The 26,229-nt window shown below is 57.8% G+C and overlaps 2 protein-coding genes across 3 annotated transcripts; both read left to right on the top strand.

Moving 5' to 3' along the window:
* The first annotated feature begins 833 nt into the window (after positions 1–833).
* Positions 834–7,306, top strand: ISOC2 (isochorismatase domain containing 2). Its single transcript, XM_059382223.1, has 6 exons — positions 834–942; positions 4,450–4,587; positions 4,822–5,031; positions 5,210–5,280; positions 5,422–5,539; positions 6,972–7,306. Exons 2-6 carry the CDS (start codon positions 4,453–4,455, stop codon positions 7,050–7,052), a joined length of 615 nt encoding a protein of 204 aa, XP_059238206.1. The 5' UTR covers positions 834–942; positions 4,450–4,452; the 3' UTR covers positions 7,053–7,306.
* Positions 7,307–7,461: 155 nt separating this feature from the next.
* SHISA7 (shisa family member 7) lies at positions 7,462–22,067 on the top strand. Of its 2 annotated transcripts, XM_059382171.1 has the most exons (6): positions 7,462–7,719; positions 14,373–15,064; positions 16,546–16,700; positions 18,358–18,423; positions 18,898–19,047; positions 21,136–22,065. In XM_059382171.1, exons 2-6 carry the CDS (start codon positions 14,385–14,387, stop codon positions 21,777–21,779), a joined length of 1,695 nt encoding a protein of 564 aa, XP_059238154.1. In that variant the 5' UTR covers positions 7,462–7,719; positions 14,373–14,384; the 3' UTR covers positions 21,780–22,065. The 2 variants fall into 2 exon arrangements, with proteins under 2 accessions (XP_059238154.1, XP_059238155.1); XM_059382172.1 differs by lacking the exon at positions 18,358–18,423 and having other exon boundaries at positions 21,136–22,067.
* Positions 22,068–26,229: the final 4,162 nt, after the last annotated feature.

Here is a 26,229-nt window from a genome sequence, read left to right as displayed (position 1 = left end):
CTGTGAAGAAAATAAAAGAGAAACTTGACTGAGTGGCTGATTGACATCAGGGGGTCAGGGAAAGCCTTGAATGACAAGGAGGGGTTTAAGCAAAGGTCTGGGGCTGCAGGCTGAGGAAACAGCATGTGCAAAGGCCCTGAGGTGGCTGGAGCAGTGTGAGCAGGGCAAGTGGTAAGAGATGAGGTCAGAGAAGTTCACAAAGGCAAACAAGAATTGGGAATAGTTTGGATTTTATTCCAAAGCTAATGGGGAAATTCTCTCCCCAACTCTTCCTTAAGCCCCATTTCCAAGCACAGAGTCTAAATATTACAGACACGACGCAAAACAAACAAATAGCCAAACACCACCCTAGGAGGCAGGTGCCGTACGGATGGAAAAACAGACTGAGCAGGGTTGGGAGGGCTTAAGTCCACTTTCCTGGAAAGTGCTCGGGTCTCTTGGTAAATTCCTGTCTCTAGCCACCCACAAGAGCCAGCGTTCGAACCCCAGGCCTGCCTCTGCCCAGGGTACGCTCCTCGCTCCCTGTTCCTCGGCCTCCCAGGTCTTGTAGGAACAATGCGGGTGGCCGCTACCCACCTATCCAGTTGGAGTTCGCTCTCTCTGCACCCAACGGCGCTGTTCCGCCCCGGGCCCGCCACTCACGGCCTTTGCGGCTTCCCATTGGTCGGAGGCGCTGCCTTCCCGCCCCCTCCCTCAGGCGGGCCAGTCACGCTCTCAACGTTGCCAGCGTGCCCTGCACCGCCCCTCCACGGAGGGCGAAACAGCCTAGCCAGTAGATTGGCCGGCGCAGGGGCGGAACCGAGCTTGTCGAGCACCGACTGGGTGGCTCGGCCTGGATGGGCGGGCGCGGGGGCGGGCCACGTGTGGCGACCTACGAAACGGTAACCACAGCCGTGGAACCGGTCGAGAGGGGCTGAGCGGCGTTAGTCCGGGCTCGGAGAGGTGAGTCTCCCCCGGGCTTCTCCAGCGGAGGGCCGGGCCACCCTGGGGCCCGGCACCTTCCGGGTAAGGCCCCTGGCCCCGAGCGCTGCAGAGGGACCGATCTTCCCGCCGCGCAGATGGGGAAACTGAGGCTTTGCCAGGCCTCCCCTTGGGAGGCCGAACTGGCTAGCCAGGGACTCGGGCCCTCCACGGGTCGTGCCCGCCCTGTCTGCATCCCTGGCCGAGGTTTGCATCATCGCCGTGGGGTGGGTGGCTTTGACCCCTGTTTGCAGGCTCAGACAGAGCGTGAAACTTGCGAAGGGTCACACAGCCAGAAGTCCCTGCTGCAGGGCTGCCCACCCCCCAGGCCACGTGGGGATCTAAGCGGCACCCCTTCCCTGCTGCTGCCCCTCCTCCTCTAGCCTTGGACTCCCTCCACCCAGAGCTCAGTTCTGTACTTTCTCACCACTACCCCAGGGCACCCCCAGATCCGTCTCCAATCCAGACCTCCCCATATGCCCACGCACACTCACAGATTACCCGCTCTGAATTTTCCATCTTCTTCCCCAAACCAGTTCCCCTCTCCAGGTCCCCAGTTAGTACCTGGGACCTGCCACCCATGAGCCAGAAACCCGAAGATCTTCCTCCTTCCCCCTTACCCCACAGCCATTTGCACCTGACCCTGAATCCCTCTGTTCTCTCCTTGACCTAGAGCCCAGGCCTCACCCTTGCCCACCTGGACTGCAGCCTTGGTTTTTCCTTCCTGGCCTCCCGCTCCAGTCCAGCCCCACAGAGGCCAGTGAGGCCTCCCCCGTTTTATCTGATATTTTGAAAACTTTTTTATGGAGGTATACTGCATATGCAGGAAAACCACACAAATTACAAATACCTAGCAAACACTCTGGTGTAAACAGCATTTGAACCCAGCCAGAAGTAGAACATCCCCCACATCCCAGAAGCCCCCCCACCTTGAACTCCCTTCTTCACTGCCATCCAAGGATAACCATTCATTCATAATTTTACCACCACAGACTGGTTTTGCTGGGTTCTCACCTTACCTGAAGATTATATTGTATTTTAGATGTTACAGAGCAGATTGTCCAAAATCCAAAAGGAACAGAACAGTGCAAATAAAATCTTCACACCCAGTGGACACCTGCTCCCTGGCCTGAAGTATGTGGTCAGTGTAGAGAGGAGGGCTCCACTGGCTTTTCTCCCTGGATTGGGGCACAGATGTCCTGTGCTGCTTCATTGCACTGCTAACCTCTCTTGGACACTTTTCCACTCTGTTACTTAAAGAGCATCCTTGGCATTCTTCCTGGCTGTGGAGGATTCCGTAGTGTGCATGGGCCGTGACAGGCGGGCAGGACCCGAGCCGCAGATGTTTACATTGATTTCTCTTCCTTCGCTCAGGGGAAGAGTCCCATGATGTGTAACCTAGGTCTGGTGGTGAATAACCTGGTGTCATCTCCCATGGGTGTCTGTGGGGCCAACACTCAGGAGCAAGTTTTCTGGGTCGCAGGGTTCAGATAACTCCAGTTTTGAGAAATGTGGCCCCACGTGCTTCCCTCAGGGTTGTCACAGTACACACCCCTCCAAGCGTGCTGGGGAGATCCTTCTTGCTCCAGAGAAAACCCTGATCTGACCTTGACCCTCCTGCCTCCTGAAGACTCAAGGGAGTGGAAGTGAGACTGAGCGCCACAGTGGGAGGGAACCACGGGGAAAAGTCCTGGCGGGGCAACACGACCTGGCCGAGGCTGTAGGGGTTCTCAGCACCTTGCAGGACCAGGGGGTCACCTTTTAGTCCTGAGGACAGAAGCAGCCACGCGGGAGGGTGCGGGCTGAGACCGGGGAGCGGCAGAATGCACTTTGTGTTTTCCGAGTGTTTTCTCTCCCTGTCTCTGGCCGCTTCCTTGGCGAGAATTCTGCACTCCGCCAAGATAGATCAGGTTCCCTAGAAATCCCAGCACTGATCACGGTTGTAATTAGGTGGTTAGCTCATTCACTGTGATACTGTTTTTGTGGGAGATGCCGTGCTGTTTTGTTCTTCGAGAAAATTCACATAGCATAAAACTCCCTGTTGTAAGCATCCATGGGTTTTTATGTTTTAGATAGTTGCCTGTAGAAAACATTTTCTGTGGTAGATGTGTTTGAGAGAACACCCATATACGCCTGTGTGTGCTCACCACCCCGCCTTCACACCTCCCCGGTGTTAACCCTTTGTCCTTCACTGGGCCAGCAGGGTCTCCTGTGTCCCAGATAAATTAAGGAGAGCAAACGAGTGAGAACGCAGAGGGGATGAGAGCTGTGCGCAGAAGCCTGGCCAGGGCCCCCTAGTTTTGCAGCAACTTGGGCACCCAAAGACTCAAGCTTCCTGGGGACATGGCTGGCACATGCTGAGACTTGCGGTGGCAGGGCCCCAGGTGCTAGAGAGGAGCCACTCTGACTGGGAGACTTGCTGTCCTCTACTCGTGCAAAACCTCAGGCAAATCAGGGACCCCTCTGGGTCTCCGTGGACCACCCCCCCCAGAAGGGCTGCTGGGCAGACGGCTCCACCAGCCCTGCCCCTTCCTTCTCTCTCTCTCTCTCTCTGAAGTTCATGTAATGAAATTTACCATTTCCACCATTTTTAAGCGCAGCAGGAAGTGGCCGTTACAAACACTGATGACGCTGTGTAACTGTGGCCAGCACCTAGTTCCAGAATGTGTTCATCACTCCAGACGGAAACTGAACACCTTAGGGGGTCAGTCCTGGTCGCTCCCCGCCCCCAGCCCCTGGCAGCCACCAGTGTGCTTCCTGCCTCTGGGCTTGATCTCTGTGGACAGTTCATATACACGGGCTTGCACAGCGTGGGGCCTTCAGGAACTGGCCCCTCTCCCCGAGCACAGCGATTCTGAGGTTCATGCATGATGTCCCACAGGGCACCACTCCATTCCTTTCTATGGGGGGATAACATTCCTCTGAGAGGGGACCCCCGCCTTCCTGTCTAGGACCTGTAGGGGTTGTGCAGCCTGGGCATTGCACATTGGGGTAAACCGAGTTTCAGAGGCTGAGTGGGAGGAGTCCAACCTGACGGAACTCGGGCACCAGGCTCTTTTGTCCTCAGGAATCAAATCAGCTCGGTGTTAGCTGCTGTGGGCCCTTGGATGGGTCCTTCAGGCTTCAGTTTCTCCCCTGAGTGCTGGGTGAGGATTGCAGTTGGAGCCTGCAATGTGGCAGGAGAAAGAGTGATCTTGAGGAAGGAGAAGGCTTCCCAGGGCCCTGGGATAGTGAGGCTGGAAGCACCAGGGCAGTCAAGGTCAGAGAACGTTTTTCGGAATGTGATCTCCCGGCTGAGTAGGACACACTAAGAAAGAAATGGATTCCGGGCACCGGGAACCGCAGATAAAGTGGCCTGCGGGTGGGAGGACGATGGTTTCCAAAGCCCTGTGTGGGACCCTCAAGAGTCTATGTACGTGGACGCTGGGTGTGCAGAGAAGCCCCTGGCCCATCTGACCCTGCCGCCTCAGCTCCTCTGCCCATCCCTAGGACATGGCAGCTGTGGGGCCCAACCTGGGCCGAGTCCTCCCCGGATCATCCATCCTATTCCTGTGTGACATGCAGGAGAAGTTCCGTCATGTTGCATACTTCCCCCAGATTGTCTCTGTGGCTGCCCGCATGCTCAAGGTACAGCCCCTTCTCCCTCAGACCTGGAGTCCAGGCCCCCAGGGCCTCCTCCCTCAGGCTAGGAGTCCAGGCCCCCTGCCTCTCCTCTCTCAGATCGAGGAGTCCAGGCCCATAGCCTCCTCCTCCCTTAGACCCAGGAGTCCAGACCCCCAACCCCCTCCTCCCTCAGATCCAGAGTCTGACCCTACAGACCCCTCCCTCAGGCTCAGGCCTTTGTCCCTTTTTCTGGCACAGGTGGCCAGGCTCCTGGAGGTGCCTGCTGTACTGACAGAGCAGTATCCAACAGGCCTGGGCCCCACGGTGCCTGAGCTGGGGGCTGGAGGCCTGCGGCCAATGGCCAAAACTTGCTTCAGCATGGTCCCCGCAGTGCAGCAGGAGCTGGACAACCGGCCCCAGCTGCGTTCTGTGCTCCTCTGTGGCATCGAGGCACACGCCTGCATCCTGGTGAGACCCCTCCTCCCACTAACTGTATCTTCCCTGGCCCAGAACCCTCCATCCTGGCAGGACCCCATCCCTACAAGACCTGGGACCTTCATCCATACTCAGGACCCCTCTCTGCCTGCTGCTCCCATCCTGCCCTGATCGGACCCTCCCTAATCCCTGTTCTTGCCTGTGCCCCCAGAACACAGCCTTGGACCTCCTAGACCGCGGGCTGCAGGTCCACGTGGTGGTGGACGCCTGCTCCTCTCGCAAGTGAGCGGATCCTGCTGGGGGTGGCACACATGGGGTACAGATGGGGTGCCCAGGAAGAACCGGGGAGTGGGGTCCCTCCTTAGTGTGCCAGGGATCCAGGTGGCCCGGCCAGGGTACCAACAGCTCTCCTGCCCCTCCCAGCCAGGTGGACAGGCTGGTGGCACTGGCCCGGATGCGGCAGAGTGGGGCCTTCCTCTCCACCAGCGAAGGGCTGATTCTGCAGCTCGTGGGTGACGCTGCCCACCCCCGGTTTAAGGAGGTACTGGCCCCGCACCCCTACCTCCTGCGCCTCCCTTTCCAGCACCCACCACCTATCAGTTGACAGAATACATCTGGGAACACAGCAGGCGGCCGCCTCCAGGCGAGCAAAGTACTACGTTCCTTGAGGGAAGCTGTCCGGGGGGCCAGGAGGACAGGAGAGCAAGAAAGCAAGCGAGGGGACTGGGAGGGCTAGGGTGCAAAAGAAGGGGGCTGCACGGGGTGGAGTGGGAGGCCTCCCGGGAAGAGAGGTACAGGAGGCAGACAGGCACGAAGAGTCTGGCAGAGGCACTGCCGATGGGAGCCCTGTGACCCAATTTGTCCATTCCTCCAGCCCCCGCAGCCGCCACCGCTGTCCCTGAGGGTGGCAGGAGGCGCCCAGTCCCCCAAGGTCTGCCCTTTCCCTCCTCCTAGTTCAGTTCTGTTGAGCATTTTCAAGCACCTACTATGGGCCAGCCTCTGTGGGAGGTCCTGGGGTGACAGCCAAAGCCCGTCTGTCGTCAGTTACACATTGTGGCCAGAAGCTAGAAGGACATGTTCATAATGTGTGAGGAATAAGATGGGGGTTGGCTGCAGGGAGGTCCTTCCCTGGGGTGGCCTTGAAGCAGAGACCTGAAGTCGGACAAGCAGCCATTCATCCAAAGTGTGTTCCTGGCAGAAGGAACAGCTAGGGCAGAGGCCTGGAGGTGGGGCTGAACTTGGCCTTATTCAGAGAACCGAGCAGGACATGGTGAGCATGGGAGGAGGGGAGGCAGAGAAGAGCCTGAGCCCCCTCTTCTCACAGATTTGAGGGTTTTGCCCAAGAGAGCGGACCATGGTCAGATCTGCAGTCTGGTTCTCGGTGGCCCATGGATGTGGGGCGGGGGCAGGAAGGAGGGAGACCAGAGTGGGGGCAGTGGGGGTGCATTTGGGCTGACTTTTCTGGAGGCAAGCACCGTGGGGCCTGCTGGTGGGTGCGGTGTGGGGCTTTGGGGGAAGGCAGCCCTAGAGAGGGGGCTGAGCATCTGTGCCCCTGTGGTCGACAGATTGGGGGAAGACCATTGCCAGTTTGAGAGGTCAGGTGGGGACCCACCTCTAAGAGGCAGTTGGATCAATGAGTCCGGAGTTGAGGGGCAAGGCATGGTCTGGATTTAGAGGTTGAGAGGGATGGGAGAGGTGAGATTACTTAAGCAGGATCTGGTATAGACAAGAAGCTCCAGGACAGGGCCTTGGTGCAAGCCAGCAAAGCAGACCAAGATGGCGGGTGATCAGGCACTCACCCAGGCAGCCATGGTGGAGGGGCGCCCAAGGAGAAGTTTCGAGAAGAGGGAGTGGTTGGCTTGGCCAGTTGCTGCCAAGGGGGCAAGGCATATGAAATGGAGATCTGCCACTCCACATCAGTCACAGAGATGGGAACTCTTGACGCCTCCTGAGCCCTCCTCTTCCCCCTACAGATCCAGAAGATCATCAAGGAGCCTGCCCAGGATAGTGGGCTGCTAGGCGTCTTCCAAGGCCCCAACCCCCTCTTCCGCTGAACTCCTCACCCCAAGACCACCCTTCTGTCAACGGGACCTCAGTGGAATCGCTTCGCCCCCATCCTTGGCTCCCAAGAGTGGTGCAGTCCACCGGGAGTACCAGCCCCTCGGGAGGGGAGGTGAAGCGCTACCTTGCCATTGGTCCAAAGCGCCCGGAAATGCAAATAAGACTCCTGGAAGCTGGGTTGCAGTTGGCTGAGCTGAGCTGGGGGCGGGGCTAGGCCCCGGGCCACTTCACGGGGTGGGGAGGGGCGGGGGAGGGAGTGTCACAGGCTGTGGAACCCGGACTTGCAGAATAAACACTGATGTGGCTGTGGACCGAACCATTCGTGGACTTGGGGGGTGTCCCGGGGGCGAGTAGGGGCCGCGGGTGGGGGGAAGAGGGGTCCCAGCAGGTGGGGAGGGGGAGGTGCCTCTTCGCTCCCAGCCGGTGCCAGGCGAAGGCAGGCTGGCCGCGGCTGCATCTGCACGGGAGCCGGCGCGCATCTGCACAGACGGGAGCCGCCGGCCGGGTCGCACACCCCACACGCCGCCGGCCGCCCCCCACCAGCGCGCGCACACGCCCAGCCGCTTGGCTCGCAGACACGCGCTCGCTCTGCCTCCCCGGCCGGCCCCCATCGCCACCGCCACCCCCGACGCCCCAAGGGTCCCGAATCTGGAAAGTGAGGTGAGCGCGACCGCACCCCGGTGCGGAGGGGGAAACTGAGGCACTGGGGACAAGGGGACGGGAGGAAGAAGAGACCGGCATGCGGATGGATGGATGGCCGGGAAGGACAGACGGCTTCACCTGAGTGCTTCCTGCTCCCCTAAGACGCAAGAGCCTGGGATCCACATGGGGGCTCTCAGAATTCTGCAGCCCGCACGGAGACCAGGGGCCCCGGGCTCTACGGAGCCCCCAGGCAAGACCCCTCAGCCCCTTGAGGTTTGCAGTCCTTGCTCCCCACTCCTCCAACCTTGGAGACCTGAAAAGGCAACCTCTGAATCCCCCATAGACCAAGGCGTCAGAACTCCCAACTAGCCCGCCCCCCACTGGGGAATCTGAGTCCCCCCCACCCACCCCCGCCAATTCTGGGATCCCACACCCCTCCCAGAAATCCGGGTCCCCGGAACCCGGCGTCAAGAGCACCCAGCACCCCCTCTCCCCAGGAACCTAGGAGTCCATCCTCCCCCCTCCTCCAGGAGCCCCCGGGACAAGCATTGGCGCCCCCGGCCCCCGCCTTCCGGATCCAGGTGTCCCCCCTCCTCACCCCCCAGCCTGATGCTTCGCGTCTCGGAGGCCGCGCTCGCGTCGCCATGGCAACGGGAGTCTATTTTGCGCTGGGAACACACAGCTCCCGCTGCAGCGCCCCCCCACCCCGCCCCTCCAACCCCGGCCTGAGTGAGAGTAGGGGGACCAGGGAGGAAGACTGAGGTCCGGGGTGGGGGGCACAGAGATACTCAGAGGGTCAGAGATCTGTAGATAGCAAACCTGGGAAAGAGACATACAGAGACAGAGACAGAGAGGCAAAGAGATAGGGCTGTGGGGGTTGGGCGTGGGGGGAGACACAGAGACAGGATCTAAAGAGACAGAGACAGACTGGGCAAAGGGAAGAAGGGACACAGAAAACTGAGACTCAGAGAACGGGACAGCGCGTGGGGGCTGGGGAGGTGGACAGAGACTCAGGGATGCAGAGAAGCGATGAGATATGTAGAGGCACAGGCTTGGAAGACTGTGACCCAGGGCAGATCCCTAGAGATGCGAGGGGCCTGCTGGCGGGTGGGAGGCGGGGTCGGGGAGGAGGGGTGGGCAGGGAGATGCAGAGACATCCAGAGTCAGAGAGGCACAGAACACAGGAAGACCTGGGGATGGGGCGCAGGGACCAAGGCTGGGTGAGCCTCTGGATGCATCTGGTGGAGGTTCCTCATCCCTGAGTCCCTGCTGCCTGGGTGCCCAATACTGGGATCCCTGCTGTACATCTGGACCCCTCCCCTTCTCCCTCTGTTCTGCTGCAGCGGCTGATGAACCCACATCCTCTCCTCCTCTGGCCTGCTTTCCACATCCCTACCTCAAACCGACCCCTCGACCCCAGATATGCCTCGGATCCCCTCCCTTTGCACGCCACCCAGACCCTGCATGTGTCCAGACCCTCTCTCTATCTCTCAATGCCCACTGCGTACCCTCAGCCCCCCTCTACCGCCACTTGCAAACCCCTCCAGCCCCCAGTTTCCTGAGGCCAGGTCTTCTCTCTCTGGGTCTTACTCTTCTGTGGGTTTCTGTCCTCCCCCATTCTCTCTCTCCTCTCTCTTTCTCATTCTCTCTTGGCTTCTCAATCTCTGCCACTTCCCAGGTGTCTGTGCCCCTCCTGTGAGTATCTGTCTCTCCCCAGCCTGCTTGCCTTCTGGGTCTCTGATCCCTGTCTCTGTCCCCCTCTCCCTGGGTCTCTCTCCTCCTTTATCTGCCTCTCCCCCCACCAACCTCCCAAGACTCTCTCCCTGTCCCTGTCCCTACCCCCCATCCTCTCCATCTCTCATTCTCTGCAGCCACACATCTCAGGAGGGAGGCTGGTCACCTGGTCCCACCCAGCCCCAGCCCCCATCCCCAGCTGGCAGGATGTGGAGTGTGGGGCACAGGACAATGCAGGCACTGTGAGGTCTCCTGGAGCCCAGGGACCGAGCAGGGCCTGCTCTGGAAATCCTTCTCGAGTCCACTCCCCTGACCTCTGTCCACCTCTCAGGTCCTAGGCTAGCGCCGGGGTCCATAGTCCTGGCCCTTGGCTGCTGGGGATGCATGCTGCAGGAAGGAAGGACATTGGGGTGAAGGGCCCCCTTCCTCTCCAGCTATGGGGGAGGAGAGTGCCTGTAGGGGGGGGGTGCGGGAAGGCTGTGTCTGTGTGTGGGGGGGTGTCACATGCATGCTTCCGGACCCCACCGCTGGGTGAGGGTGTGCTGGCCCCTGTGTGCACCCGCAAGGCTGCCTGGTGGTGGGCTGGCATGTGTCCGGTTGTGTGTCCGCGTAGAGGTGACTTGGGCAGGTCCCTTGATGTATTCCGGAGTTGTGTGTGGTCCCCATGTGTCGCAGTGTCTGAGATTGTCTGGGTCTTGTGTACTGTGGGTGGAAATGCCCAGAAGTGCACAGCCGTGTGTCCACGTGGAGCAGTGTGCATGTGTTGGGAGGAGGCTACAGGTGCGCCCACCAGGATGACATTGGGTGTCCTTGTGTGTTGTGTCTACACACCATGCGGGTGTCCTCTGTTGTTGTGTGTATACAATGCTGTGTATGTCTATGTGTTGTTTTATGTGAGGCAAGGTAAGAATGGGTCCCCCTGTATCCTTGTGTCCAGACAGGTCACTGTGTCCCCCGGTGTGTGTCCTCCTCCCTCTAGGAGGTGTAAGGCAGGGACAGGAGGCCACGACTCCCCCCACTGTAGATGTGCTGTGTGTACTGTGTCTGGGTGCATCACTGGGTCTGAGGGGATGGATGCCACAGTCCCCATTCCCCAGAGTTGTCAGTGGTGTGGAGTTGTGTCTTCCTGGGCATGTACATGCACGTGCAGTTGGAGGGGACAATGGGACTCTGTTAGCAGGGGGAAGAACTGTGTCCATGGAGCTCAGTTGGAGGCTTGGCACAGAATGGGGACTGAGTAGGCAAACTGCTAGCCCATACAGCGCCTTTATGCCAATGACACAAAGGTACCCCCTGGCCCAACATAGCTCCCCTGTGTCTGTGGTTTGGCAGGCAGATGGCAACCTTGTGTGAATTCTAAAGGGTGCCCCTTCCCCCAGATGGATGCAGTCCCACCAGTACGCCTTAAGGATGAGAGCCTGGCTGGATTCCAGTCTCTCAACCAGACCTCTTTGCACAGTGCCCAAACTGCCCAACTGTATGTGGCAGCCTTCAGTGAATGAAGAAATCCACATCACTGCATGCATGTGGATTCACTGATGAAAGGTGTGTGTCTGTGTGCATGTCAACCCACGTTTCTCTGCATGAGATAAAGGTTCTACAGGTAGCAGTGCCCTGAGACCCGAGTTTAGAGCCCAGCTCCAATGCTTGGGTGCTATAGGCCTTGGGCAAATGATGGGACCTCTTGGAACCTCAGTATTTCATCTGAAGTGTGTGTGTATGAAAGAGAGAGCAGTCCCACCTCTCACACTTTCTTTCAATATTCAGCCATGCAGTAAATGTTTACGGAACACCTCCTGGGTCCGGCACAAGTGCTGGGTACTGTGGGCACTATGGGGAACCAGCAGATGAAACAGTCCACCGTTGCGGGGCTGATGATCTAGTGGGAGAGACAGACAATAAGTCCCAACACATATAACTTGGGAAGTAGAGATGCGAGCTATGACAAGACAGAAAGCAGGCATGGGGACCAGAGCGGCTGGAAGTCCTGCTTTATTTATTTTTTTTAATTTTCAGCTTGCATTTCTTTTTTTTTTTTTTAAGATTTTATTTATTTATTTATTTGACAGAGAGAGATACAGCGAGAGAGGGTACACAAGCAGGGGGAGTGGGAGAGGGAGAAGCAGGCTTTCCTCAAAGTGGAGAGCACAATGAGGGGCTTGATGCGGGGCTCGATCCCAGGACTCTCGGATCACGACCTGAGCCGAAGGCAGACGCTTAAGGACTGAGCCACCCAGGCGCCCCTGCTTTAGACAGGACAGGGAAGGCTCAGTGAGATGACCTGTAAGGGACACCTGAAGGAAAGAGGGGGGCATAGACTGGTATGTGCAGCAAAGGGAGGGCCCAGGCGAAAGGAGCCGCAGGTGCAGTCAAGAGGAAGGGACTCCCTTGGGCTTGGGAAAGGCATGAAGGGACAGGAAAGGGAGAAGGCTTCCCATGTTATCGCAGGCATGGCAGGAAGGCAGTGGGCGGTTTCAGCAGGGGAGGGCTTGATGTCATCTGACCTATGTTGGTGTTTTTTTGTTTGTTTCCTAAAATTGTGGTAAAATACACCTAACTTAAAATGTACCATTTAAGCTATTTTTAAACTGTTTTAAGGGTACAGTTCAATGATACTTAGGACATTCATCAGCACTGTCTCACACAGAATATCTTCATCCCCCCAAAGCAGTCCCTCCACACTCTTCCCAACCCCCAGCCCCAGGCAGCCACTAATCATCCGCTGTCTGGCTTTATGGCTTTTCCTGCTGTGGACATTTGAGATACACGGGATCACACATTATGTGACCTCTTGTGTCTGGCTTCCTTCCCCTGATGTTTAGAGGCTCACCCACGAGGAAGTGTACCAGTGCTCCTTTAAGGCTGAGTAACGTTTCGTTCTCTGGACAGACCACATTGGCTTATCTGTTCCTCCCTTGAAGGCCATCTGGGTGGCCTTTGGCGATATTAGGAACCGTGTTGCTATGAATGTTCGTGTGGAAGTTTTTGTGTGAACGCACATTTCCAGTTCTTAGGAGTGGAACTGCCGGGTCATGTGATAACTGTTTGACTTTTGAGGAACCACCAGACGGCTGTCCGCAGTGTGGGCTAAGCCGCATCTAAGATGCCTATGAAACACCTGGAGTGAGGGGTTCTAGCCCAGAGTGCAGCGGAGGGGCCGAGCCGGAGCTAAAGGGAGAGTTGAGGCCCCAAGCGGGAGGGGAGCCAGCTACGGCGTGGGGAGTCTCAGCTCCCAAAACCCTCTCTCCACGCCAGCGCCTGCGACTTGTGGGGGTAATGGTGTGGTCCCCAGACACAGAGGCGCTCAATGGAAAGGAGCACGTGACAGTACTACCCCGTCATGCTTACTGGATTAGTCCTACCCGCCCTCCCATCCCCTTGCGCCGCTTTCCTGTAGCCGTGACTTCTTCAGGATTTCTTAATACTCTTCACCACAGTGTCCCCCGCACTCCACACGGGCTTCTGTCTGTGCACTGGTCCTCTCCCGCCGCTGGGCCCTGAGCCCCATAGAGGCGGGGACCCCGTGGGTCAGTCACCGCGGTCTCCTCGGGGCTCAGTCCCCTCGGGGCTCAGTCCGCGCGGCGGGCGTCCTCTGTGCGGGGGCGGGTGGGGGCAGACCCGCTCCGCCTCCCTGTTCCGTCCTGCGTCCTGCTCTCCGCCCGCAGCCACGGCGGCAAACACCGGCGCGCCCGCCTGCACAGTCCGCCTGGCAATAGGCCCGGCTGCTCCGGGCTCCCTCCACAGGTTAACCCTGCTCATCCTCATAACCGCCCTCTGAGAACCATCCTTACCCCCATTTTACACATGGGGAAACTGAGGCACGGGAATTTGGGGTAAGAGCCTTGCAGTGTCAGGCAGCTGGCACACGGTGGCGTTCTGCCACCCTGCCTCTCCCGCTGTGGCTCTGAGACGCTTCGGGCCTGCAACTGGGAGAACGTCTGTGTGTGCGTGTGTCGGTGTGCGCATGTGTACGTGTGTCTCTACGTGAGCCTCTGTGTGCCTGTCTCTGTGTGAGAGAGAGACATAGAGACAGGGCAGATGAGGGAGGAAGGAAGAGGCAGAGAGACAGATGCTTGAGACCCCTGGATTACCCAACCTAAATGGAAGAGAAATCAGCCTTTGGGGCGGCTGAGGACCGCCCGGGTCTAAGCCAGTCACTCTCAGTCGGGCTCAGTTATGGCCCCAGGCGGACATTTGGCAATGTCCGGAGGCATCTTTCGCTGTCCGCATGTGAAGAATGCGAATTCTCCTGGCACCTAGTGGCCGCACCCCCTGGGTCCACGGGCCTGGTCAATAAACTCAGATTCTCAACTCCAATCTCTCTCTCTCTCTCCCCTTACCCACCCCTCCCTCTCTCCTTCCCCATTTCCCCTGCTCCTCCCATCTGGCCCACTGCACCTCTGTCTGCATTCCCACCCCCACCCGCACCGACCCACCCCACCGCCCTCACCGCTCCTCCTCCCCCAATCTCCCACGGCCGCCGCTCTCTCCGCCCCCTCCGCCCTCGCCCTCTCTCCTTCACTCCCCTGCATGCTTGCCTCTCCCCTCATCACATCTTGCTTCTGGTGTTCGTCCGTCTTTATTTCCGCTCACCCCTCTGCTATCTTTGACGACCTCCCCAATCTCTGCTCCTGCCCTCATCGCTCACTGTGATCCTTTCCCCGTCTGCATGTTACCACTTCCATCCTCCCTGGCCGCGTCTGGGCATATCTCCGTACCCCCCACCGTTGCCCTCCACCGCCCTGTGGGGCTGCTCACCTTGGGCCCGTGCATCGCCCGCTCCGTCCATCCATCCTTTCGCTCTCCTAATGCTTGTCTTCCTCCATCCTTCCACCTTCGGCCCGCCTGCCTCACCCTGTCCGGCCACCCATTTCCCACATCTTGCACCTCCGGCCGTCTCTCTCGCGCGCCGGCTCCCGCCTTGCTTCGTCCCCCAGCCTGGCGGCCCCATGCCGTCCCTCCTGCTCCTCGGGACCCTCCTGCTCCTGGCCTCGACAGCCCGCCAGGCCGGGGCGCGCCCGTCCAACGCCACAAGCGCCGAGCCACCGGGCCCGCTGCCCGCCCTGCTGGCGCACCTGCGGCGCCTGACCGGGGCGCTGACCGGCGGCGGGGGCACTGCGGGCCCGGGCGCCAACGGCACCAGGACCAGCCCCGCGAGCGGGACAGGCGCGGCGGCGCGGGCGCCCCCTCCCGCGGAGCTCTGCCATGGATATTACGACGTCATGGGCCAGTACGACGCCACCTTCAACTGCAGCACGGGCTCCTACCGCTTCTGCTGCGGCACCTGCCACTACCGCTTCTGCTGCGAGCATCGCCACATGCGCCTGGCGCAGGCCTCCTGCTCCAACTACGACACGCCGCGCTGGGCCACCACGCCGCCGCCGCTGGCCGGGGGCGTCGGGGGTGCTGGGGGTGCGGGAGGGGGGCCCGGTCCCGGCCAGGCCGGGTGGCTGGAAGGAGGCCGGGCGGGAGGCGCAGCGGGGCGCGGGGGCGAGGGCCCCGGGGGCAGCACGGCCTACGTGGTGTGCGGGGTCATCAGCTTCGCCCTGGCTGTGGGCGTCGGCGCCAAAGTGGCCTTCAGCAAGGCGTCCCGTGCGCCCAGGGCGCATCGGGAGATCAACGTGCCCAGGTATGTGAGCGCTGAGGTCTCATGGGGTCTGGGGGCGGGGCCTGGGCGGTGAGAGGTGGAGCCACCTGGCGGGGGCGTGGCTACAGGGGTGCGGGCCTATTCAGAGACCAAGGAGGCCACCGGGAGCCTGGGAGCCGCCACCGGAGCCTAGGGAGATGGGCGGGCACTAAGAATAGATGCGACAGAACGCACCTGGCTGCTGAGTGACAGGTGAGGCTCAGGCCTTCATTCATCCAACAGATTATTTTTTGAGGACTTTCTGTGGGTCAGGAGCTGGGGATACAGCAGTGATCAAGACAAGGTCCCCACTCTGCTGGGTGAACGCGACTTCCAACCCCGGGTCTGCTGTCTGCGAGCTGTGCGACCCTGGGCCTGTCCCTCCGTTTGCTTGTACAATAGACCTAAGAACTGTTCCCATCCATTCAGGCTGTAGCGAGGATTAACTGAATTGATTCATGTCGAGTCCTGGCACATGGCAAGCCCTGAGTAACTGTTGGCTGCCATTATCATTAAACGTTAGTGGCGGACAGAGTAAGCAAACAACCACATATGCAATATAATTTTAGGTGTTGATAACCGTTGTGAAGAAAAGAAAGCCGCATGACAGGTAGAGAGTGGGCCCGAGGGTGTTGCTTTATGCGAAGTGGTCAGGAAAGGCCCTGGAGCAGAGGCATGAAGGGAAGGAGCAACTCCTCCAGGGATCTGTGGGAAAGGCCTTCCCTGTGGACGGAACAGGGCGTGCCAGGGCCTGGTGGGAGTACTTGCAGGACAGGGAAGGGGCCCTTGAAGCCACAGAGCAGAGGGCACGGAGCAGGCTTATTCTGAGAGTGATGGGGGAGCTTCTCGGGGGCACTGAGTTCCGCGACGTGAAGCCGTCTGGTCATTGCAAGAGTCCCCGGGCTGCGTGTGTGCGGCCGGACTGCAGGGGACAAGGGTGGGCGCGGGAGACCAGTCAGGACACTAGCAATGAGCCGGGTGAGAGCAGGTACCGGGAGCAGCACCGGCGGTGAGAAGTGGTCCGCTGGGGATTTATTTTAGAGGCCGAATTTGCAGGATTGCTGAGGGGCATGAAAGAAAGAACACGGGAGTCCGGGATGATTGTATTGTTTTCGGTCGTATAACTGTACGACTGGGACGCACTTTACCGCCATGGGATGACTGTAAAGGAACAGGAGTGAGGTCTCAGGCTCAGGGGAGCAGGGGGCCGGGGGTGGGGGCAGGGTGTGGGAAGCACCTCAGAGGGGTTGGGTCCAAATGAATTGAGGCAGGGGCTGCTTCAAGCAAGAAACAAGGTCGGAGGAACATTTGGGGCGGGCGGCGCTCAAACTGACATTAGCGACGGGTGCGGCTACCGGCGAGGAGCCCGGCCCGACTGACTCCCGCAGAGGGCAGAACGGGGAGAGATGAGAACCCTGGGCGCTCTCTCTGCCTGCTCCACCCCCGTCCCCAGGCCGCTGCTAACCGTCGCTCTGCCCCTCTAGGGCTCTGGTGGACATTTTGAGGCATCAGGCGGGGCCCGGGACCCGACCGGACCGGGCACGAAGCAGCTCCTTGACCCCAGGGGTCGGAGGCCCCGACAGCATTCCCCCAAGGACGCCCAAGAACCTCTACAACACCGTGAAGCCCTCCAATCTCGGTGAGTGGAACCTGGGAGTCCGGGCTGCCGCTGCTGCCTCTGGCCGCGCCCACCAGGGCTGTAGCCCCGCCTTCCACGGCTTCTCCCGCGGCCCAGGCCCCGCCTCCAGCACTGTAGCCCCACCCTCCCCGATAGCCCCGCCTCCCGCGGCCCAGGCCCGCCCCCAGTCCCATCCACGGGCTTCTGCCATCTCAGAACCATCATGAGTGGGTGTCATGGACGCCGCAGAGATTTAAATTTCGACATTCCCAGCCCCTGCTCTTGAGAAAGTCCGTGTCTGAGCTCCCAACAGCCAAAGTCACAAAGTTCCTAACAATTGAATTAGAATGTGTTCTGAACCAGACAACCTGGGTTTGAATCCTAACTCTGCCACTGCTGACCTGGGGCAAACCATTTCACCTGTCTGGGCCTCAGCGTCCTCACCCATAAAACCAGGAGCACGACAGCATTCACCTCGCAGGGTTATTGTGAAGGTCAAAGGAACTATTGACCTAAGGCTGAGAGCAATGCCTCCCACAGAAAAAGCGCCATATAGATATGAGCAGCTGTTCGTGTTACTCTTATATTTTATGATGAGCTCATCAGTGGAGAAGTCCAGGGAGCTGTAGCGGGTTAGAGGAGGAGGAAGACTTCCCACAGGCAATGCTGTTTGAGTAGTGGCCTGGAGGGTGAGGGGGTTATTTGGGTCAATGGAGCTCTGGGCCGCTGCAGCAGAGTTTGCTGGGTCAGGAAGAGGGTGTTGGGAAGGACCTGAGCACCAGGCTGGGCTGAAGAGCTCTGCCGTTGTCCTGATGGCAGTGGGAAGCCACCATGGAGCTTAGAGCAGTGAGTGGAAGAATGATTTTTCTGGAATCCATGTAAAAGGGAAGAGATGAGAGGAAGAGGCTGGATGGTACTCCAGGCTGTACAGGACAAGGCTTGAACTGGGGTCAGAAATGGAGGGGAAGAGGTGGGTTTGAATAGTAGTAAAAAGGAGAAGACATTTGAGGTGGATCTGGAGGTATGAGTAGGAGTTCTTCAGGCAAAGAAGGAGAGGAAGGAATTCAAGGCAGAGAAAATATCAACAGCATGTGCAAAGACCCGGTGACAGGACTGAGCTAGGCTCCTTCAGGCAAGGCATCAGCTGAGACAAATCTAAGCCAAGTAATTCCTGGCTTCAATTTATTTATTTATTTATTTCACAGAGAGAGAGAGAGAGCACAAGCAGGGGGAGAGGCAGAGGAGGAGGGAGAAGCAGGTTCCTGCAGAGCAGGGAAAGCCTGATATGGGACTCAATCCCAGGACTCAATCCCAGGAATCATGACCTGAGCTGAAGGCAGCGGCTTAACCCACTGAGCCACCCAGGTGCCCCTCCTGGCTTCAGTTTTGTCCTGTGGGTGAGAGACAGACATGGAAAGAGTTTGTAACAGCAGCTGTGGGTGTTGGGAGTACAACCCTGGGGGGCTGATCTTGAAGATGGGTTGGCTAGATGGCCGGAAGGCTGATTTGATGATCCAGGAGGGAAAGGCAAGTCAGAGCAGAGATTCAGGAGGTGGGAGGGAATCAGAGCCAGGGACTGAGTGGACATGAGTGGAAATCCTTCCACAAGACCATGACAGCAGTGCCAGTGGGGGGCAGGTGACAGCAGTGACACCACTTCCCTTCTTGGTCCCCACAGATAATCTACACCACAATTACCTGCACCTCAACGTCAACAGCCCCAAGCACCATGCCGCCACGATGGGTACGGACAGGGGCTGGGCTGTGGGGAGGACAAGGCTCCTTTCCTCCCCTGCCTTAAATTGAGCCTGAGCTGGGGGCCCACAGCAGAGCAGGCGTGAGACCCTGTGAGCCTTGACCTCCCAGTCTAGCCAGGTAACCAAGCTAGCCTTGGTTTCCCAGTTGGGACACCAGAAGTGGTCATGTCTCTCCCACCTGGGTTGGTGGGATGATGCACGGAGTGGACTGCCGCTCCTGCCTGGGGCCAGGCCCATAGCACGTGCTGAGCAGGTGCTGGTTGCCTCTCTTCCTGTGCCCTGACCTGCTTCCCCAGCTATGAGCCTGTCTCCTGCGGCGGGGCAATGAGTACAGGGCTGGCTGCTGGGGTTCTGAGGGGCTGGAATCCCTGGTTTCCACTCCCTAAGGGGCTGGGGGCTGGAACTAAGGGGTCTGAGGGAGGAGGGGCTGGACTGACCCTGGCCACGCCCCTCTGCCCCAGACTGGCGCGCCGCTCCGCCACCCAGCCCCTCCTTGCACTACTCCACACTCTCCTGCTCACGGTCCTTCCACAACCTCTCGCATCTGCCCCCGTCCTACGAGGCCGCTGTGAAATCCGAACTCAACCGCTACTCCTCCCTCAAGAGACTGGGTGAGTGCCAGGAAGGGGAAGGGCACAGGCAATGGGGCAGGGTGAAGAGCCAGGGCCTGGGTTCAGAATGGTGGAGAGTGGCCCAAATGACGCTGAAGGTGTTTTTTTTAAATGCAGATTCATGCCCTCCTAAGAGCTACTGTATTCATCAGGACCTGTACTTAACAATTAACAGAAACACAACTTAAGACAAAAAAAAAAAAAAAAACCTACATTAGCTGGATAATGGAAAGTCTCTATGAGCTTTAGGTATGCCTAGATCCAGGAATTCAAAAGCTGTCTCCAGGATTCTATTTCTCTCAGCTATACTAAATGATGGGCTGGCTTCATTTTCAGACAGATTCTTCCTTAGCGGTGGCAAAGACTGACGTGAGGAATTTCAGGGTGTCATTCTGCCAGCAGAAAAGCATTCTTCCCAATGATTCCAGCAAAAATCCCAGGTCTGGAGTGTACTGGCCCAACCTGGGTCACATGCTTGTCCCTGAACCAATCACTGTGACTCCAGACATTTTTGGTCAATGGGAGTAGCCTTCAAACATTTTAAACTGAGAGCCCCATTAAGAAATACTTTTTATGCTATGACCCATGAGACACATATATCTATGCATATTTTTTAGTTACAGGAAAAATTTGAAATTTGTTATTATGAACTTTTTCAAATATACCCAGCATTAGAGGAAATTGTAAAATGAATCCCCATGTTCCCATCACTCACCTTAAAATGAGCAAAATTTCATTAATCTATACTCCCTCTACCCCAGTTTTTGGTGGATTATTTCTTTTTTTTTTTTTTTTACTTTTATTTTTTTTAAGATTTTTTTATTTAGAGAGAGAGAGAAAGAAAGAGAGGGAGAGTGGGGAGGAGCAGAGGGAGAGGGAGAGAGAATCTTAAGCTGAATCCAAGCTCAGTGTGGAGTCCACACGGGCAGGGCTCAGTCCCACAGCCCTAGATCAGGATCTGAGTGGAAACCAACAGAGGGACGCCCAACCCTCTGTGCCACTCCTGCAACCCTTTGCTGAATTATTTTAAAACAAACCGTAGGTACTGTCACTGCATCCATTAATATGTCAGTAACACAAACATACCTGAAATAAAAAATTTATGAATGGGTACTCACCCTTTTTCCCCTATTATGTAGATGCTTTTTTTTTTTTTAAGATTTTATCTATTTCTTTGACAGAGAGAGTGAGTGAGATCACAAGCAGAGGGAGCAGCAGAGGGAGAGGGAGAACATGGAGCCCCATGCGGGGCTCTATCCCAAGACGCTGGGATCATGACCTGAGCCGAAGGCAGATGCTTAACCGAATGAGCCCCCCAGGCGCCCCTGAATACCTTCTTTTTTATATAATTTTAAAAATCTTTTTCCCCACCACTCTCCTTAATTTTTTAATTGATTTTTTTAAAGTGGTATCTGTGCCCCATATAGGGCTCAAACTCAGGACCAGGAGATGAAGACTGGGAGGCTTTACCAACTGAGTCAGCCAGGCGCCCCTGTGTGGATGCATTCTGATAATTTTTAAATTCTATTTCATTTTCAAAATACCAGTCACGGGCGCCTGGGTGGCTCAGTGGGTTGGGCCGCTGCCTTCGGCTCAGGTCATGATCTCAGGGTCCTGGGATCGAGGCCCGCATCGGGCTCTCTGCTCAGCAGGGAGCCTGCTTCCCTCTCTCTCTCTCTGCCTGCCTCTCCATCTACTTGTGATTTCTCTCTGTCAAATAAATAAATAAAATCTTTAAAAAAAAAAAAAAAAAACAAAATACCAGTCACCATCCACAAAACTGACTTCATAACCCACGAAGAGGTGACATCTCCAAGTTTTGGGAGATGGGGTGAGAAACGAAGTCCCTCCATTTACCGGCCCACCATCCTGTGCGGGGCCTAGGAATCTGCATTCTGGTCACACCGGCAGCCTGATTGCTCTAATTACAATGTGGGACTCACCCACCTGTGCCCAGGCTAATATTGACCAGGGCGCTCCCGTGATGCCCAGGGCCCTCGTGGGGGTGGGACATACCGAAGCCAGGGGACAGGGGAGCTTCTGGGCTGGCTGAAGACTCACCCCTCTGGCTTCTCCCCCCTCCCCCAGCCGAGAAGGATCTGGACGAGGCCTACCTGAAGCGCCGGCCCCTGACAGAGATGCCCCGCGGGACGCTGCCCCTGCACGCGCTGCGGCGGCCCGGCACTGGGGGCGGCTACCGCATGGACGCCTGGGGCGGCCCGGAGGAGCTGGGCCTGGCGCCTGCGCCCAACCCGCGCCGGGTCATGTCCCAGGAGCACCTGCTGGGCGACGGAGGCCGCTCGCGCTACGAATTCACCCTGCCGCGCGCGCGCCTGGTCTCGCAGGAGCATCTGCTCCTGTCGTCGCCGGAGGCCCTGCGCCAGAGCCGGGAGCACCTGCTGTCGCCGCCGCGAAGCCCAGCGCTGCCCCCAGAGCCCGGCGCCCGTGCCGGCCTGGCCGCATCCCACTCCAACCTGCTGCTGGGCCCCGGAGGGCCGCCCACGCCGCTGCACGGGCTGCCCCCACCGCCCGGCCTGCACGCGCACCACCACCACGGCTTGCACGGCTCCCCGCAGCCCGCCTGGATGTCGGACGCCGGCGGGGGAGGGGGCACGCTGGCGCGCAGGCCGCCCTTCCAGCGCCAGGGCACGCTGGAGCAGCTGCAGTTCATCCCGGGCCACCACCTGCCGCAGCACCTGCGCACCGCCAGCAAGAATGAGGTGACAGTCTGAGGCCAGGCCCCGGGGCTGGCGGGCTGCGGCGGGCTGCGGCCTCGCAGGCCCCCACCCCAGCCGGGATCCCCCAACACACTGGAGGGGCCTGGGACCCGGGAGCAGCCCGTGCGCGGGACGGGGTGGGGGTGGGGGGCTGCCTCCGAGGACGCTGCTTTGGATGAACTCGTCACCGGAGATGAAACCTCCTTCTGGGATGTCATGGTAGATCCCTCCTCCTATGTCACTGTTTGAGGCAAGGCCTCTTTCCCATGACGTTATCACAGAGGAAGAGCACTGCCCGTGAGGTCATCACTAGTGAAAATGTCTGTGTTCTGTGATGTCATCACAGGGACAACACCTTCTTCCCATGAATCCATCACAGAGGAACAGGCCCACCCCTGAGGTCATCGCTAAAGGCCATGTCTCTGTTCCATGAAGTCATCACAGACTTTCTCCCTGTGATGTCACAGCAGAGACAATGCCTTGTCCTATGACATCATCCCTAGAAACAAAGATTCCTTCCTGTGAATGTCACTGCAGAGACACATCTCACCCTGATGATGTCATCTCTGGCACCGAGAGGCCTCTTTTGACATCATCAACACCAGAAAAATATTTCCTTCCAGAGAAGATGTCTCTGTTTATGTTGTCACTACAGACAAAGCCATCTTCCTAGGACACATCACAGGGGAGAGGCCTTGCCAACTGTGTCCTCCCTACAAGTAAGACCTTTCCAGGACACTGTCACAGGGACTCTGCCTCCTTCCTGTGACACCATCTTCAGAGAAGGTGCCTTGCCCTATGACATGATCAGAAGGACTATGCCTCTTCCTGTAATGTCATCACCAGGGAGGACAGCCCGGTTTTGGGATACCTCCAGGATGAGGGCCCTTCTGTGATCTCACCTCTGGACTCTGCCTATTCTGGGGTCATGCTCTAAGATGCCTCCATGCCAGGTCATGAGAAGGCAGGGCAGGCCCTGGATCCATGGCAACCCTGGGGTCACCCAAGAAGGTGCCCTGACCTGAGGAGTTGTTTGAGGGATTGTCTCACTGGGGAGGCAACCCCAACTGCAGAAGTCTCCACTGAGATGATGATTTGACTGTAGGTTGTTGGCAGCTGGCCCCCACTGAGGCTCCGTCCCAATGCTGTGATGTCATCACCAGAGACACTGCCTGCTCTGGAGGGCCGTCACTTGTGATGGTGTTACCAGAGTTTCTGCCTTGTCCTGCCATGACTTAACATGGTCACTCCTTTCCCTGACACCAGGGACACTAATTGCAGGGTCTCCAGCAGACTCTCCCTCTAAAGGGTGGTTGGGCCTCAGAAACCACCCTGCTCAGTGATGGCTTCTCCCGTGTGACTCCTGGAGGACAGGACTCCCAGACTGGCTTCTGCTCCCAAGGAAGCCACTCTAGCCCACCAGTCTCCCAGAGTCCTGGGACACATAGTGGCCCAAGCCCTTGTCACTTCTTTCTGCCATGACTAGAGATATCATCACATCTGTCAACAAGCTCCTGGCTTCCTATTGGGGGTGAGGTGGGATGGGGTTGGGTGGGGTGTACCCACTATTGATTTTGCTGATGATATCAGTACCGTAAGACTTCCACCACTCATGATGGCATTGTACCTGGGGTCAAATGCTAACCATGCCTGATAATGACATCACTTCCCAGGATTCCCTATGACCTATAGTGTCTTCATCTCCCAGGATCTACAACCATTGTATCATCATCTCCTAAGATCTACCATGACATATTAGGTCATTACCTTCCAGAATCCTCTATGGCTGATGGTAACATCCTCTACCAGAATCCACGAGTACTGATGATGCCACCATTTCCCACAGTCCCCCATAATTGTGGTGTCATCACCTCCCAGGATCCACCTCAACCATGGTGTCATCACCTCCCAGGATCCACTTCAATCATGGTGTCATCTCCCAGGATCCACCACAACCATGGTTTCATCACCTCCCAGGATCCACTTCGCCCATGATGTCATCACCTCCCAGGATCCACTTCAACCATGTCATCACCTGCCAGGATCCACTTCGTCCATGATGTCATCACCTCCCAGGAACCATGAGAACCAATGGAGTCATCATCTCCCAGGATCCACTTCAACCATGGTGTCATCATCTCCCAGGATCCACCATAACCATAGCATCATCATTTCCTAGGATCCATGGCATCAAAATATGTCATTTACTGGGATTCACTTCAACCATGCATCACTATCTTCCAGGATCCATCATTTTGAGGGTCAAGTACTAAAATGGCTGTATTTCAATTGTCTTCTGGGGTCCCATAGCACCTATAACTGTTCCTTTAAGGGGAACTAGCACAATACACACCATTTTTCCATTCCTTCAAAAATGGAATGGGTGGGGTCCCCTCTGATGACATCAACCTTAGCCAGCCCCTTCTTAATGATGTCACTGCCTCCCTCCTGACTTGAGCTGATGCCTGCATCAACCCCACCACAGACCTGGTCTTGGGCAGTCCCCATCACCCCCTGGTGAGGGCATCCAGGCCCCTCCTGATAACTCAAAGCCCTTCACCCAACCATCTGATTGGTGACAGGGTTAACACAGAAAGCTTTTGTCATCACGAGGGGAGTGGGGAACGGGCCTCATAGTCCTCAGGTGACATCCCTGCCCCTGTTACCTGGACCCCCACACAAAACAGCACTCCACTGGCTTGGGCCAAACTCTCCTCAGAGACCCCATGGGCTGGGTGGACAGCTGCTGACCTCCCTGGGGCCTTCACTTATGTCTTCTGCTGGCCTGGTCTTGGAGCAGGCACATCTGGAGGGCCATGGCCACTGCCAAGGCCATGGGGTGGAGAGGTGCTCTGCATCATCTCAAGATGGTGAGGAAGCAGCATTCTCTCCTTAATTCCCCCTCACACACCAGGGAGCCTCCAGGGGTTTTGGGGATTCCTCAATACCCAATGCACAATTTGCCCCAATTCTTTGTATATAGCCATGTTGGGGGGGCGGCCATTCCCCCACTCTTAAAGGGCTACATACCCCCTCCCCAGCCCCCAAGGCAAGGTGAGGGGGCTTCTTCTCCCTCCTCTGGGCCGTCCCCCTCCCTCTTCTTTCTCCCCCAAATATTGGCACCTCAGCTCATTCCTTCTCATCAAAAGCCTGGGGCAGATAACTGGCCCTCAGCTCCTAGCACCCAGGGGAACTGGGGAGCAACCCCAATCTACCTGGGCCCCCGTGTCCATGCTTCTAGCTGCTCCTGTGGGTTCCCTCAGTCCCATCCAGGGCCTCCCTGTGCCCAACGCCCCTCAGGCAGACTGTGACATCCCCCAGAAAGGAGCCAGCTTGAGCGCCTCTCCCCTTTCACACCCCCAGCCCTCTGTTCCCCACCCCCACTGAGCACTCAGCTTCCCCCCGCCGCCCCTGGAATATAGGGGCTTGGGGTCTTTCAGCTTTTGTACACCACCCCCACCCCCCAGACTTGCTGTCTCCTGGCCTGGAGTCCAGGTATCTTGTTCCCTTCCCTCCACTCACTGCCACAGGCTGCCTGACCTTGGGGTCTTGACCTCTGATCTCAAATAAGCCATAGTGGGGAGAGGTCTCCAGCAGGTGAGGAAGTGGGCTTGTCCTGCTTGATCCCCCTCCATGCCTCCAGCGCTGGGACCTCGCCAGCTGCGTCTTCCGGCCCCAGACAAGCGTGCATGAGCACACTCTCACACACACACACACACACACACACACACACACACACACACACCCTTTCTGGGGAGGGGCAGGGAAGGGGTGCCGAGAGAAGATAAACAGTTCTGGACCAGAAGACTCTCCACAGCTTCTTTATCCCTCCCTCTCTCTGCTCAACACCAGAATCTTCCCCAGAGTCCCTTGGTGAGGACAGCGGGCCGAGTGGCAACTTGGTATTTTTTTGGAATAAACAGATGTTTCCTGAGCCAGGGTCTCCAGGTTTACTGTGGGGAAGAGATGGGTTTCCACCTCCACGTTTATCACTGGGGAGTCCCCTGTGTGGCTGAGGAGGGGGCAGACATCTAGGAGGTGGTCAGGGCTGCCCCAGAGTCTGCCTCCAAGCCTGGAGTCAGGGGTGGAGCACAGTGCCTTTACGCCCTGGGCACCTTCCTAACCAAGCCTCTTCCCTCGGGGCATTCCAGCATGGTTTGTGCCTCCTTCTGGGTGAGTTCCCTGGCCGAGGCTCATTGAAGTGGGATGCTCTGGTCATTTGCTGGGGCTGCTGTAACAAGCAGCGGAAGCGTCAGCAACGAGCCACCTGCTGGTTCCCTGAGAGGTTGACGGGAGGGCTGGTACCGGGGCTTGCCCCCAGCTTCTGGGGCTTGGCTGGCACTGGCTGGGACCCCACCACATGCACAGCACCTTCCCTCTGTGTACAAATTCTCCATTTGGTGAGGACACCAGTCCCCACCCTCAGTGACTTCTACACTCAATCATCTGCAAAGACCCTATTCCC

This window comes from Mustela nigripes, chromosome 17 (genome assembly GCF_022355385.1).
Source record: "Mustela nigripes isolate SB6536 chromosome 17, MUSNIG.SB6536, whole genome shotgun sequence".
Lineage (NCBI taxonomy): Eukaryota > Metazoa > Chordata > Mammalia > Carnivora > Mustelidae > Mustela > Mustela nigripes.
This window is presented reverse-complemented; position numbering and strand designations above follow the sequence as displayed.

Bases quoted from the DNA above. Each gene is read 5' to 3' on its own strand.
- ISOC2 (XM_059382223.1), top strand. From the start codon at position 4,453: ATGGCAGCTGTGGGGCCCAACCTGGGCCGAGTCCTCCCCGGATCATCC. The intron at 4,588-4,821 runs GTACAGCCCCTT...TTTCTGGCACAG, and splicing joins TGGCTGCCCGCATGCTCAAG to GTGGCCAGGCTCCTGGAGGT. The intron at 5,540-6,971 runs GTACTGGCCCCG...TTCCCCCTACAG, and splicing joins CCCACCCCCGGTTTAAGGAG to ATCCAGAAGATCATCAAGGA.
- SHISA7 (XM_059382171.1), top strand. From the start codon at position 14,385: ATGCCGTCCCTCCTGCTCCTCGGGACCCTCCTGCTCCTGGCCTCGACA. The intron at 16,701-18,357 runs GTGAGTGGAACC...TGGTCCCCACAG, and splicing joins CGTGAAGCCCTCCAATCTCG to ATAATCTACACCACAATTAC. The intron at 19,048-21,135 runs GTGAGTGCCAGG...CCCCTCCCCCAG, and splicing joins CTCCTCCCTCAAGAGACTGG to CCGAGAAGGATCTGGACGAG.